General features: G+C 42.1%; 1 protein-coding gene, 1 long non-coding RNA gene and 10 other non-coding genes across 14 annotated transcripts in view; 11 read left to right on the top strand and 1 right to left on the bottom strand.

The window, feature by feature from the left end:
- Positions 1–41: 41 nt before the first annotated feature.
- LOC117076778 lies at positions 42–4,351 on the top strand. Of its 3 annotated transcripts, none has more exons than XR_004434472.1 (12): positions 42–127; positions 1,003–1,055; positions 1,250–1,285; positions 1,477–1,516; positions 1,838–1,867; positions 2,153–2,190; positions 2,755–2,781; positions 2,971–3,024; positions 3,547–3,576; positions 3,746–3,768; positions 3,949–3,993; positions 4,175–4,351. It is a non-coding gene; the product is annotated as an uncharacterized LOC117076778 (long non-coding RNA). The 3 variants fall into 3 exon arrangements; XR_004434473.1 differs by having other exon boundaries at positions 4,171–4,351; XR_004434474.1 differs by lacking the exon at positions 3,746–3,768.
- On the top strand, positions 340–419 carry LOC117077045. The gene has a single exon (XR_004434635.1). It is a non-coding gene; the product is annotated as a small nucleolar RNA SNORD74 (small nucleolar RNA).
- On the top strand, positions 1,108–1,167 carry LOC117077077. The gene has a single exon (XR_004434663.1). It is a non-coding gene; the product is annotated as a small nucleolar RNA SNORD75 (small nucleolar RNA).
- On the top strand, positions 1,329–1,410 carry LOC117077022. Its single transcript, XR_004434617.1, has one exon. It is a non-coding gene; the product is annotated as a small nucleolar RNA SNORD24 (small nucleolar RNA).
- LOC117077070 lies at positions 1,676–1,743 on the top strand. Its single transcript, XR_004434656.1, has one exon. It is a non-coding gene; the product is annotated as a small nucleolar RNA SNORD77 (small nucleolar RNA).
- On the top strand, positions 2,017–2,077 carry LOC117077046. Its single transcript, XR_004434636.1, has one exon. It is a non-coding gene; the product is annotated as a small nucleolar RNA SNORD44 (small nucleolar RNA).
- On the top strand, positions 2,336–2,401 carry LOC117077071. Its single transcript, XR_004434657.1, has one exon. It is a non-coding gene; the product is annotated as a small nucleolar RNA SNORD78 (small nucleolar RNA).
- LOC117077030 lies at positions 2,820–2,902 on the top strand. Its single transcript, XR_004434623.1, has one exon. It is a non-coding gene; the product is annotated as a small nucleolar RNA SNORD79 (small nucleolar RNA).
- LOC117077047 lies at positions 3,343–3,424 on the top strand. Its single transcript, XR_004434637.1, has one exon. It is a non-coding gene; the product is annotated as a small nucleolar RNA snR60/Z15/Z230/Z193/J17 (small nucleolar RNA).
- On the top strand, positions 3,807–3,883 carry LOC117077044. Its single transcript, XR_004434634.1, has one exon. It is a non-coding gene; the product is annotated as a small nucleolar RNA SNORD47 (small nucleolar RNA).
- LOC117077026 lies at positions 4,029–4,105 on the top strand. Its single transcript, XR_004434620.1, has one exon. It is a non-coding gene; the product is annotated as a small nucleolar RNA SNORD81 (small nucleolar RNA).
- Positions 4,352–10,516: 6,165 nt separating the features above from the next.
- DARS2 (aspartyl-tRNA synthetase 2, mitochondrial) overlaps positions 10,517–14,200 on the bottom strand; it is a 34,841-nt gene continuing 31,157 nt past the window's right edge. Inside the window, exons 16-17 of the mRNA XM_033200627.1 lie at positions 12,329–12,404; positions 10,517–11,558 (exon numbers count right to left, since the gene is read on the bottom strand). Of these exons, the coding sequence (XP_033056518.1) occupies positions 11,371–11,558; positions 12,329–12,404 (264 nt within the window). The 3' untranslated portion in view covers positions 10,517–11,370. The remainder of the gene's footprint in view (positions 11,559–12,328; positions 12,405–14,200) is intronic.

Genomic DNA, 14,200 nt, shown 5'->3' with positions numbered 1-14,200 from the left:
GGGTTAGAGGGAGGAGCCGAAGCGGACGCTGCTGGGAGCGTGCGTCGTGACGTCATCACAAGACCTCTTATATGCAGGAGCCTAGGCTCCATATTGTCTTTTCGAGGTAGGAGCCGAGTGTTGTGAGGTATGTTTTGTCTTTGCGAATGTTGTGGGTTTTGGGGCCCTCCAGCCTTTGTCAGCTAAGGTCACCCTGAACTGACTGGGACTTCTAAGCCAGTCGCGCGCCTTTGCAGGGCGTACAAGTTGAGGATGGTGGGGGATTGCACGTTTGGTGCTTCCGTGACCTAAGCTGCGACTGTGTTGTTCGGGTAGAACTGCGGAGAAGCCTCGGCTCTCGTGCCCTGCCTGTGATGAAGCCTGTGTTGGTAGGGACATCTGAGAGTGATGATGAATGCCAACCGCTCTGATGGTGGCACATGCCGAGTCTCCCGAGTAAGCGATTAAGGGCCGTGACCCGAGCCTCCATCAGCCGCCGGCTCTCAGGAAAGGCTGGCGGTGGTAGTCCACGTGCTTCTCCAAGTGCCCGCATTCCGCGGTGCCACCAATATTTCCATTAGTGTTTCTTTTTCCTTTTTTTTTTTTTTTTTGAGACCGAGCCTCATTCTGTCACCCAGGCGGGAATGCAGTGGCGCCACCTCCGCGTCCTAGTTCAAGCAGATCTGCCTCAGCCTCCCAAGTAACTGGGACTACAGGCGCGCGCCCCCAGGCTAGGCTTTTGTAGTTTTAGTAGGTCTCATCATGTTGACCAGACTGGTCTTGAACTCCTGACTTGAAGTGATCCACCAGCCGTGGTCTCCCAAAGTGTTGGAATTACTAGGTGTAAGCCACTGCGCCCGGCCGTTAGTGGTTCTCAACTGCGGGTGCAGTGCTCCTTTGTAACATTAAGTGTATTCTTTACCTGTCGCTCGATAATGGTGTGTTTACCTGCATCATTGATTTAAAAACACGACATAAAGAACCGTGGAACAATGAATTAAAATCTGTACCTGATCTCTTTAGGTGTGGTGCTGGGTGCAGATGCGATGTGGCTCTCGATAGCACCTTATGGACAGGTAAGAATCGGGGAAAGTATGGTGGGAAGAATGAAATCTAAGAGGTGGTCTTAGCCTGTGATGCTTTAAGAGTAGTGGACAGAAGGGATTTCTGAAATTCTATTCTGAGGCTTTAATATTAACAGCATTGATATTTAGCGTGACTGCAGTGAGGTTCTTTCTCACTGTTCTGCTTGCATCTTTTTGTTTTCTAGTTGTGTCCCAAAGGAGGGATGACAATAGCTACTGAAGTAAGTTGAAAATTCCCTCAAAAAGATTTAAAGTCACTGGATGTGCCACAATGATGACAGTTTATTTGCTACTCTTGACTGCTAGAATGATGAGGAGCTTAACCACCATTATCTTAACTGAGGCACCCAAAATGGTGATTTGGGGAACAGAGAGAGTACACCTGAGTTTACATGAAGTTGTTTCTTCCCAGGTCCTAAAGAGCAAGCCTAACTCAAGCCATTGGCATACAGGTGAGAAACCTCTATATTGTACTTCTCACTTTTTGAGGGATTAGAAAATAGCCAAATGAATGATTTTATTTATACTAGTGTTTCTCTCCCCACTTTTCAAATGAGAGTTGTGCTCTCATATTGATACTAAATTTAATACTGAAGAAAATGTGAAAACAGATACTATGATGGTTGCATAGTTCAGCAGATTGAATCATGAAGAAATGTACTACGTATCTGATGTATCTGGAGTGGTTGCAGTTTGCTGTTAGTAGTTAAGCAGGGTACCACCAATCTACCATTAAAATATTCTTTACTGACAATTTTGTATTAAAATTACAGGCATTAGACAGAAAACTGGAAGTTGAAACGGTAAGTAAAATTATATCCAAGTAAACAGGTAACTGGGCAAACTGCCTATGGCACAAATGACTTTTTAGAGTTACCTCCTACCAGTGCTAAATGCATTAAATAAATGGCGGGTTCTTGTCCTGTTATGATTAATAAGTTTGTAAATGCAGCCTGGATGATGATAAGCAAATACTGACTGAACATGAAGGTCTTAATTAGCTCTAACTGATTAAAGGCATTTGTTAGTTTTGGCAGGGCGGGGGGAAACTCAACTGTGGCTATTCTAAGACCACTCTTAATATCTAGGTGGAGTCCAACTTGTCTGGACCAGCTTTATGTTTCTGGTAAGTATTAATGAAAATGCTGATAGTGATATTATGCTTACTGCTGAGCTAATGGTTTAAGGCTTGGCTGATGAATACTAACTGTTTTCCTTGAACATGTTTGGAACAGTGTGTATTTTCCTTGAGCATGTTTGGAACGGGGTTTATGTAATGATGTTGATCAAATGTCTGACCTGAAATGAGCGTGTAGACCAAAGGTAACACTGAAGAACCCTGTGACAGACAACTTTGAAAAGAGTTTAATGATGTTTAGCATTTTAATAGGCCTTATTTGTATTCCACCTCCTGGTAACGTTTTTATCAGTGGATGGCTTGCTTGGGTGAGGACATGAAGATGGTTCCTGTCATATCTCTAGCTTGTTTCTGAAATGTGGTCTTACTAATGGATGACTGTTACAGAGTCGTTTTGTTAGAAAATTTTGAAAAGTAGGCAGTATGAAAGTACTGTATTAAAGCAGTTATTTAAAAGCATTAGATAAGATATTTGAAAGTAAATATTTGAATATTGTTTACTTTGAAAAGTAAGTGATATTCAGTGTAGGAAATGGTGTGAAACTTTTTCAGGTGCCGATGTTTGGAGACCTTTTAAAGGTATGTTTTATTGATGTTAACATGTTTATTGAGTGAGCTACTGTTAGTGATGATTTTAAAATTAAAGCAGATGGGAATCTCTCTGAAAGAAAATGGAGATTAATCTTAAACTGAAACAGTAGTTGGGAAATCTTTTAGAAATCCACCTATTACTACTACCTATTGGTAAAGAAAATTAAATTTCTGCAGGTATGGAGAGTCGACTTGACTACACCGTGTGGAGCAAGTTTTAAAGAAGCAAAGGTATAGCAGTCCCAAGTCTTGTTTTTTTTTTTTTTTTTAATTGAGGCCAGTCTAGCTCTTGCCCGGAATGGAGTGCAGTGGCACTATCAGCTCACTGCAACCTCTGCCTCCCGGGTTCTAGGGATTCTCCTGCCTCAGCCTCCTGAGTAGCTGGGATTACAGCCATGTGCCACCACGCCTGGCTAATTTTGTACTGCCGTGTTGTTCAGGCTGGTCTCCAACTCCTGACCTCAAGTGATATGTGCGCATTGACCTCCCAAATTGCTGGGATTACAGGCATGAGCCACTGGGTCCCACCTCAAGTCTGGTGTTGTAAAGCCGATACAATGATGATAACATAGTTCAGCAGACTAACGCTGATGAGCAATATTAAGTCTTTCGCTCCTATCTGATGTATCTGGCTGTAACACTCTAGTTTATGCCCTGAAAAGGGGAATATAGTCATTCTACAGTGTTTGGAGATTTTGGGTTACCCTTAATTGTATGCAAGTTGTCTTACTGTGTATTGTCCCTTAATTTCAGGACTCAGACTTCATGCTTGAAGAAATGCAGGTTAGTTTAAACTTTTAAGGAAATTTTTAAGGTGGCAAAAGGTTTTAGTGGCATATACACCTTAATCTGTAGATGGGAGTGATTAGCTGCTTGAAAGTTGAAATGTGACTGAAAAGGAAATAATGAGTAGGGCAAATATTAAGTGGGATTATTTTTCATCTTCAAACAGGCAGACCTGTTATCCTAAACTAGGTGAGTCAGCTTTTGGTACATGTGATAATTTTCAACGTAACCAATGATGTAATGATTCTGCCAAATGAGATATAATGATATCACTATAAAACCGTTCCATTTTGATTCTGAGGTTACGCTACTAATAAGCATCACACGTTTGTTTTTTTGCCATGATTAATACATTGTCTTTGCTTTCAGGGTTAATGACCACAGCAAGCAAGCATGCAGCTTACCGCTTGAAAGGTGAGGATTGGAAATAATCGGGACTATTACAATTGCAGAATACATGATGATCTCAGTCCAGCTTGAACTCTCTCACTGATTACCTGATGACAATAAAAGATCTGATATTCTGCATTCCCATGTAGCATTTTAATTGAAGTCTGGAAATGTGGCTAAAAGTCTGTCTTATTTTTTGAGACAGGGTCTTGCCTCACCCACGCTGGAGTGCAGTGGCCCTTTGAGGCTTACTACAGCGTCAGACTTCTGGGCTCAAGTGATCCTCAGCCTCCCAATGGTCTTTGTAGACAGCCTGTTGGAGTCTCATGGCACAAGAAGATTAAAACAGTGTCTCCAATTTTAATAAATTTTTGCAATCCTTTTGGAGTGTATAGTATTTACTTTAAAAAGCACAGTGCTTTTCATCTGTTCATTCGTTGTAAGCATAAATCACATTCAAAGGCTATTATAACTCCATGGTATTTAACACTGCAGCCAGTTAAAATTTTATGGGTGTGGGGAAAAGAGATCAGACTGTTACTGTGTCTATGTAGAAAGAAGTAGACATAAGAGACTCCATTTAGTTTCATTCTAAGAAAAATTCTTCTGCCTTGAGATGCTGTTAATCTGTAACCCTACCCCCAACCCTGTCCTTGCGGAGACTTGCTGTGTCAACTCAAGGTTTAATGGATTTGGGGCTGTGCAGGATGTGCTTTGTGAAACAAGTGCGTGAAGGCAGTATGCTTGCTACAGTCATCACCATACTCTAATCTCAAGTACCCAGGGACACAAACTGCAGAAGGCCGCAGGGACCTCTGCCTAGGAAAGCTAGGTATTGTGCAAGGTTTCTCCGCATGTGATAGTCTGAAATATGGCCTCGTAGGAAGGGAAAGACCTGATCATCCCACATCCTGACACCCATAAAGGGTCTGTGCCTATGCTGAGGAGGATTAGTGCAAGGAAGGCAGGCCTCTGTCTCCTGCCCGTCCCTGGGCAATGGAATGTAAAACCCAATCCTGTGTTCTATTTACTGAGATAGGAGAAAACTGCCTTAGGGCTGGAGGTGGTACGTGCCAGCAGCAGTGCTGCTTTTTATGCACTGAAAATGTTTATGGAGAGGTTTGTATATATGCACATCAAAGCACAGCACTTTTCCTTAAACTTATGACACAGATCTTTATTCATATGTCTTGCTGATCTCCCTACTATGACCCTATTGTCCTGCCACTTCCCGCTCTCTGAGATGGTAAAGATAATGATCAATAAATACTGAGGGGTGCCCGCGGGTCCTCCATATGCTGAGCGCTGGTCCCATAGGCCCACTTTTCTTTATACTTTGTCTCTGTGCCTCTCTTAAGTCTTGTTCCACCTGATGAGAAACGCCCATGGGTGTGGAGGGGCAGGCCACCCCTTCATATGGGTATTTTACAAGGTGTTTTATGGGTTAAAGTGCAGTATTTCCTAATTCCCCATATGAGCAAATTGTCAGGTTTCATAGGCCTCTGTGCTAATTGGTTTTGAGCTTAAAGTATTGACGGGAGCTACTTTTGAGAAAGTCATGGTGAGTCTGAGGCTGGGAAAATAAGCTATAGAAATGCCCAGCTAGTGACAGGAATTAATGGAATTGGGAAAATCTACAATCTATAGCCATGGTGATAGGTTTTTGGCAAGCAAGTGTTTAGGGATGCCAAAAGTGGGTCTAAGGGGCACAACTGGTTACTTTAAAGCAATCTGCCCCAGGGAAATGTAGGACCAAGGGGCCAAAATTCCAAGGTGGGTGGATTTTTGAGTGTCAGTACAGCTGTGGTTATAATGATGTCAGCAGTAATGGTTTTACAGATCTGAGTTTCTGGGCTAAAGTGCTTTAGTCCCATTAATGATAAGAAAAACTTGTTTGTTTCCACTTACCCTCTGAATTCCTTTTATTGAGACTGAATCCCTGTTGTCCAGGCTGGAGTGCAGTGGCGTGATCTCAACCACTGCTCACTGCAACCTCCACCTCCTGGGTTCAAGCAATTCTCCTCAGCCTCTGCCATCGCAACAGGCTCATTTTGGTATTTTTAGTAGAGATGAAACCCCGTCCTCCCAAAGTGCTGGGATTGCAGGCTTGAGCCAGTGTGCCTGGCCTCTTCAGGCTTTTTATACTTGATGTTTTCTTCAGGACTCTTCCCCATTGTGGTCGTTTCACAATCTCATTGAAATGTCAGCTTATGCACTAAACGCATACAATTTTTGTAGATGGGGAATACATATAAATTTTGTCTAAGAAAAAAGGCCTCCTCCTTCCCCAAATAAACATTGTTTCATTTCCTGGGGCCCACCCAAATGTTTCACACAGGCTGTAAAAAACTAACACCTGGCCGGGTGCTGAGGTGGGCGGATCACCTGAGGTCAGGATTTCAGGACCAACCTGGCCAACATGGTGAAACCCATCTCTACTAAAAAAAAATTACAAAAATCTAGCTGGGTATAGTGGTGGCCTCCTGTAATCCCAGCTACTCGGGAGGCTGAGGTTGCAGTGACTGAGATTGTGTCACTGCACTCCAGCCTGGGTGACAGGGTGAGACTCCGTCTCAAGAAAAGAAAAAGGCTGGGCGTGGTGGCTTATGCCTGTAATCCCAGCACTTTGGGAGGCCGAGGCGGGTGGATCACATGGTCAGGAGTTTGAGACCAGCCTGACCAACATGGTGAAAGCCCCATCTCTACTAAAAATACAAAAATTAGCCAGGTGTGGTGGTGTGCACCTGTGATCCCAGCTACTCGGGAGGCTGAGGCAGGAGAATCGCTTGAACCTGGGAGGTGGAAGTTGCAGTCAGCTGAGATCATGCCACTGCTCCAGCCTAGGTGACAGAGCAAGACTGTCTCAAAAAAAAAAACTAGCACCACCTACTGCAAATGGTTACCCTTTCATGCGACCACCATCTGTGTTTTTTTCTTAATTCCCCCACGAGAATGTAAGCGCTTCAAGTTTATTCCTTAATATTGAAAAAAATGAATGAAATTGCAAATGTGGTAGATCAGTTTTGGGGGAGGTACCAAAGACTGAAATTGGTAAAATACCTTGATTTAGAAGTGAAAAACGATATTACATTTCAAAATATCTTTTCACCAGGTGTGATGGCTCAGGCTTCGATACCAGCCTGGCCAACATGGCAAAACCCGGTCTCTACTGGAAAAAAACGAAAATTAGCCGGGTGTGGTTGTGTGGGCCTGTAGTCTCAGCTACTCTGAACCCTGGAGGTGGAGGTTGCAGTGAACCAAGATTGTGCCACCTCACTCCAGCCTGGGCCTCCTAGGCTCAAGTGATTCTTGTGCCTCAGCTACCTGAATAGCTGGGATGACAGGTGTGTGCCACCACACCTAGCTTTTTTTTTTTGTATTTTTAGTAGAGATGGGGTTTCACCACGTCAGCTAGGCTTGTCTTGAACTCCTGGCCTTAAGTGATCCAACCACCCCACCATCCCAAAGTGCTGGGGTTACAGGTAGGAGCCATTGCGTCCAGCCAAGTTCTATTTTTGTTCCCTCTTTTTTTTTTTGAGACAGAGTTTTGCTCTTGTTGCCCAGGCTGGAATGTAGTGGCACAATCTTAGCTCACTGCAACCTCTGCCACCCAGGTTCAAGCGATTCTCCTGCCTCAGCCCCCCGAGTAGCTGGGGATTACAGGCGTGCGCCACCATGCCTGGTTATTTTTGTATTTTTAGTAGAGAGGGGGTTTCACCATGTTGGCCAGGCTGGTCTTGAACTCCTGACCTTGTGATCTGCCCACCTAGCCTCCCAAAGTGCTGGGATTACAGGCGTGAGCCACCACATCCAGCCTCTTGTTCTCCCTTTTATATATGTGTGATTTTCTGAATCAGAAAACTTTGACGGGCATATTAAAAGATTTAAGTTGTATGTAGTGGCTCACGCCTGTAATCCCAGCGCTTTGGGAAACCAAGGCGGGGGGGATTGCTTAAGTCCAGGAGTTCAAGACCGGCCTGGGCAACATAATGAGACCCTGTCTCTACAATTAAAAAAAAAAAAAAGCCAGGCATGACGGTGCATGCCTGTAGTCCCAGCCACTCATGAGACAGGTGGGACGATTGCTTGAGCCCAGGAAGTTGAGGCTGCAGTGAGCTGTGTTCACACCACTGGACTTCAGCCTGGGTGACAGGGTGAGATGTTGTCTCAAATAAAATAAAATATTAAAAAATTGGATTACCTTATTCAGCATTCTGTTGTTTAGCAGTTTTGGAATTTTAGTTGTTAGTAAATCTTGAGTACGCGTTATTTTGATATGCTGTGTGACAAAATGGGAAGTATGCATGAAGCACGTCTGCCACAAAGTATGGATTTCTAGATATTTTTTTCCCCTAGAAAAAGTAGTTACAATTGTTTGAGATACAAGCTGAATTAGCTTTTTTCACAGAACATTTTTAGTTGAAACAAATCTGACAAATTACTCATATTTTAGGAGTAATTTTGGCAGAGATTTACTCAAAAAAGAACAAGTAAGCTTGGAAAAAACTGATGGTATTTGTTGCCAATGATAAAACTCAAGCTTCCAAATGAAACTTAAAATTTTGGAAGGCTTGTATACACCTCTGTGCCTTATAGCTTCCTCAGACTTTAAAGACTTTTGTAATGAGATTGGTGGTAATATTAATTAATGGTATTTTATTTTAGACATTGTATATCAAAACGTGTCAACATTTGGAAGATTTGCATAACTCAGTGAACCAATATTTTCCAAATGATCAATGACTGGACTGGTGTTACAAATATCACACATAGGTAAAAGTTCTATTTAAATATAAGGTACACCAATGGACTTTAGAAAAGCTCATCAATATGATTTCAGAATCCACACTGCAACTAACCTTTAAGGAACTCTACTACTTGTCATATTTTGGTGTGGTATCAAAGAGAATATCCATAATTATCAGAGAAAGCTATTAAAATACTCCCTTTTCCAACTTTATATTTGAGTGGGGCGAGATTTTCTTCATATACTTCAACCAAAACAGCATATAACAACAGATGGGATACAGAAGCAGATATCAGAATCTCGTGTCTTCTATTAAGCCAGAAATAAAAAATATTTGCAGAAATACAAAACAATGTTACTCTTCTATTTTTTTTTTTTTTTTGAAAATACTTATTTTTAAAACAGAAACATGGCTGAATATGGCTCACGCCTTTGTAATCCCAGCACTTTGGGAGGCTGAGGCAGGCAGATCACCTGAGGCCAGGAGCTTGAGACCAGCCTGGCCAACATGGCAAAACCCCATCTCTACTAAAAATACAAAAATTAGCCAGGCGTGGTGGCGGCCACCTGTGGTCCCAACTATTCAGGAGGCTGAGGCAGGAAAACTGCCTGAACCTTGGAGGTGGAGGTTGAAGTGAGCTGAGATCGCACCACTGCACTCCAGCCTGGCGAACAGAGTGAGACTGTCTAAAATAAAATAAAAACTTGCTATTTGTGTTAACATGTAACGGGTTATTTTAAAATGAATTAAACTTTTTAAAATCATTAAATCAATAATTAATTAATTAAATAGGCTGAGGCAGGAGAATCACTTGAACCCAGGAGGCAGGGGTTGCAGTGAGCCAAGATGGCGCCACTGCACTCTAACCTGGGCAACAGAGTGAGACTCCGTCTCAAAAAAAAAAAAGAAAAAAGTTACAAATCAAAAGAATTTCAAGGCAGAAGTGAAGACTGAGTAGAAGAAAACAATTTCAAAATCACTGATCAAGACCTTGTTCTCATTTTATATATTTTTTTGAAATGGAGTCTTGTTCTGTTGCCAGCCTGGAGTGCAGTGGCGTGACCTCGGCTCACTGCAACCTCTGCCTCCTGGGTTCAAATGAGTCTCCTGCCTCAGCCTCCTGAGTAGCTGGGACTACAGGCATGCGCTACCATGCCTGGCTAATTTTTGTATTTTTAGTAGAGATGGGTTTCACCATGTTGGCCAGGATAGTCTCGATCTCTTGACCTTGTGATCCATGTGCCTCAGTCTCCCAAAGTGCTGGGATTACAGGCATGAGCCACTGCACCCAGCCTCATTTTATAATTATTATTAAAACTTTTATGTGTATGATTAGAACTTAAAATCACAATGAGTTTTGGTGTTCACTTTTTTGCACATTTGAGGTTAATCTAAGGTGGATTAGAATTTTCAATTACTTATAATTGAGAGAAAATAGTGTTCAGTGATTAATAACATCTTTGTTACCTTTTTTTTTGAGATGGAGTCTTGCTCTGTCACCCAGGCTGAAGTGCAGTGGCACCATCTTGGCTCACTGCAACCTCCATCTCCCAGGTTCAAACAAACCTCACACCTCAGCCTCCCGAGTAGCTGGGATTACAGGCATGCGCCACCATGCCCAGCTAATTTTTGTGTTTTTAGTAGACACAGGGTTTCACTATGTTGGCCAGGCTGGTGTTGAACTCCTGACCTCAAGTGATCCACCCACCTCGGTCTCCCAAAGTGCTGGGATTACAGGTGTGAGCCACCACTCCCGGCCAATAATATCTTTAAAACTAAAAATGTAAACAGAAAATTGATAAGTAAAATGACTTTTACTATTGATGTCAGTTTTGTTTAATCTGAAGCTAAATATATAGAGCTATATCTACCTACTTATGGATGTATAAGATAATCTCACATTTCTGGAATGCTTTATAGTTTTTCAGAGTACTTTTATTCACTTTATCTTCCATATATGTTATCTCCTCTGATTCCAGCAATAAAAGCCCTGTGAGGTAGCCAGGGCAAGTATGTATTTTACACATTAGCAGGAAGGGAGGCTAAGAGAGGTTTACGTAACTTGCTCAGGCTGAAAAAAAATTTGTGACTCTCATTTCAGTGATGTTTTCTGCATTATTATAAAATATTATGCTACTCCTCATTATGTTGATGGTTGAAATGTCATTATAAAGCTTAATTTATATGATTCTCTTGATAAGGATGATGAAGCAAACGCTCTTATCAACTCACTAGTTTACAGGGGCAAGCATTTTCCCACATTTCACACATGGTCTCATTACCTCTGTCGTAAGTGAATAATCTACTATCTGGGTATGAAAAACATGATTTGAAAACACTAAACCACTATATTATTCCAGCAAAGAACCATCTTTCACACCTACGTAAAAAGGAACTTCAAAAAAAAGTCCTAACCAAAAAAAATCCGAATGATGCATGAGATCGAGTCAAAATTGGGTATCTTCTGTTTCTTCATTGTGGCGAAGAATGTTGCCTGGATTCCTTCCATCTAAAGACTTGATTGTCAGACTTGTGGCAGAACTCTAGATCTGATTTTAGCCTTGGGGAAGCAAAGAGGACAAAACCTAAAAGCTTAACTTCCTGCATAGTATACAAAACCTAAAAGCTCAACTTTTTGGATGGTATGCATGACTCAATGAGCTCTTTCTGCTTTGGAGTCTGTTGGCCAGGAGACTTGGATATGATAGGGCTTCAGTTCCTCAGGAGGGATAGAATCTGGGGCATTGCTCATGAGGTCATGTCCCTGAAAGGACTTTGGGAAGGCTATGACATCTCTGATGCTTGGAGATCCAGTGACAAGGCATATCAGTCTGTCTAACCCTGTAAGTAAAATACAAAGATAACATGAGAAATGTAATCTAATGTTGGAAATAACTTAGTTTTCTGTAAAACTTGTAGAGAACTTTTAAATAAGAATATTTAACAAACTAGTCAACCATAGTTCCCTACCTTTTTAGAGACCTTTTGCTTGTTTGAGAGGTTCTTTTCTATCTCATTCTGGAAAAGTATTCAGGACTAATGTTCACATGCGACTTGGATTGTCACAGTGATTAGCGTTCCTAGCAAAGGCTTACTAAGGGCCCTAAAACAGATTCAACAACATATTTGGTGCTTGGCAGGGAACTCCATAAACACAGAAGGAAGTCTCTATGATTGGGGCCTACAATCTAGGTGAGCTTTCTAGAATTTCTTACTCTTCCTTGCTTTGACAAAACAAGCAAAGTGAGTAACTGTGGCAATCAGAAGGACACTGGCATATTCCTGTTTTCATACAAGCTGAACATTATGGAGCAATGCTTTCCAGACTCCAATGAGTGCATCTGTGAGGCCATGGGATTTGAACAATATTGACTTAAGATCTGCAGTTTTAAGCTATTAATGATCTTTCAAATGCAAATTATCAGTTAAATTATATCTTTATAACTGTTAAGATATATTTAAAAAATATATTACTGAAATTTCAACAGAAACTTACATACTCATAGAACTCTTGGACTCATCCCTCCACCTCTACCAACACAAACTGAGAACCTGAATTTGAGACAGTGCAATGGAATTCAGTTTAGCTTATAAAAGGAAAAGTTGTTTACCTAAGGCAATTCCTCCATGAGGGGGTGCCCCGTAATCTAAAGCCTGGAGCAGATGGGAGAGCATTTTCACATCCTCCTGAAAGTCAGAAGATAATTCAGTGTAAATATATTTTGAAGGTCCACTAAGTGTCACCATCTAGGCTTAGATGATAAAGGGGAAACAAAGTTGAGTTTTAAAACACCTAAACCTGACTTAACCAGTAATAAAAACTTACTGGAAAAGTGTCAAGAAAAAAATTACCTTAAGTGATTTACAGGTTAGCAAGGGAAAAAGACAAGTCATAGATGATTATAACATGTACAAAAATGCCTGGTGTTCAGTAAATGCAGCTTTTACTGTATTCACAATGCAAACAGAGTGAGACCAAAAGAGGACGTGGAGATGAAAAGCAGGAAACTCTCCTGTCACTGAGACCAAGGGAAGAGAGCATTACTAAGTGGGCAACATTGTCAGATGCTGCTGGGAGGAAGGAGAGCTTAAGGGCCAAGAACAGGACACTGGATTTGGTGATTTTGTGAGTAACTTTTGTGGGGCAGTATGTGTAGAAATGTTGAAAGTGTGTTTGGAAATGGTTCTCCAGCCAGGCTACAAATCAGGATCAAGTGGGAAGCTTCAAATAAACAGAGGCCAAAGCCTCATGCTTAGAACTTTTTTTGTTCAGTTGGTCTGATGTGTAGCCAAGGCATCAGTGTTTTTTTTTAATGCTTTCCAGGTGATTTGATTGTAAGGTGCAGCAGGGCTGAGAACCACTGTTTAGGGAAGCAACAGAAGTAATGTATTCTAGGCCAAGTGCAGTGGCTCACACTTGTAATCTCAGCACTTTGGGAGGCCGATGCAGGCAGATCACCTGAGATTGGGGGTTCAAGACTAGCCTGGCCAACATGCAAAACCCTGTCTCTACTAAAAATACCAAAAAAAAAAAAAAAAAAAAAGCTGGGCGTGATGGTGTGTGCCTGTAGTCCCAGCCACTCAGGAGGCTAAGGCAAGAGAATCACTTGAACCTGGGAGGCGGAGGTTGCAGTGAATCAAGATCACGCCACTGCACTCCAGTCTGGGTGACAGAGTGAGACTGTCTCAAAAAAAAAAAAAAGTAATCTTACTGACTCTTGAAAAGTTTGACAATGAGAGGAATGAAAAAGGCTGAAAACTGCTGACTGGAAGCTGGGCTGGGCAGGAGGATCTCTTGATCCCAGGAGTTTGAGGCTACACTGAGTTATGATCATGCCATTGCACTCTAGCCTAGGTGACAGAGTGAGACTCGATATCTTTTTAAAAACAAACAAACACACAAAACCCAACGGGTGATTGGAGGCTTTGACTTGGCAGAAGAAAAGTTAACAGATTCCGGCTGGGTGAGGTGGCTCACACCTGTAATCCCAGCACTTTGGGAGGCTGAGGCGGGGCGGATCACGAGGTCAGGAGATCGAGACCCTCCTGGCTAACACGGTGAAACCCCGTCTCTACTAAAAATACAAAAAACTAGCCGGGCGCGGTGGCAGGCGCCTGTAGTTCCAGCTACTCGGAGGCTGAGGCAGGAGAATGGCGGGAACCCGGGAGGCGGAGCTTGCAGTGAGCCGAGATCGGGCCACTGCACTCCAGCCTGGGCTACACAGCGAGACTCCGTCTCAAAAAAAAAAAAAAATCCTGATTACTCCATTATCACTAAAATATATCCCTGCCTTAAATATAGCTAAAGTAGTATCTAATTAAGTGATATAAAATCTTTTCAAACGTCTCTTTAACATTATCAACATTTTTAGTTACTTCAGACTGCATGGTTTTCATTTGATTTGATTTTTATTTTTTTCAAGCTGCATGGTTTTTTAAAGCAGGGTAGTGGTTAGGAGCATGGGCTTAAGAGCCACCCTACC

This window comes from Trachypithecus francoisi, unplaced genomic scaffold (assembly GCF_009764315.1).
Source record: "Trachypithecus francoisi isolate TF-2019V2 unplaced genomic scaffold, Tfra_2.0 Lachesis_group5, whole genome shotgun sequence".
NCBI lineage: Eukaryota > Metazoa > Chordata > Mammalia > Primates > Cercopithecidae > Trachypithecus > Trachypithecus francoisi.
Note: the sequence above shows the minus strand (reverse complement) of the source record. Positions and strands in the feature narration are given on the sequence as shown.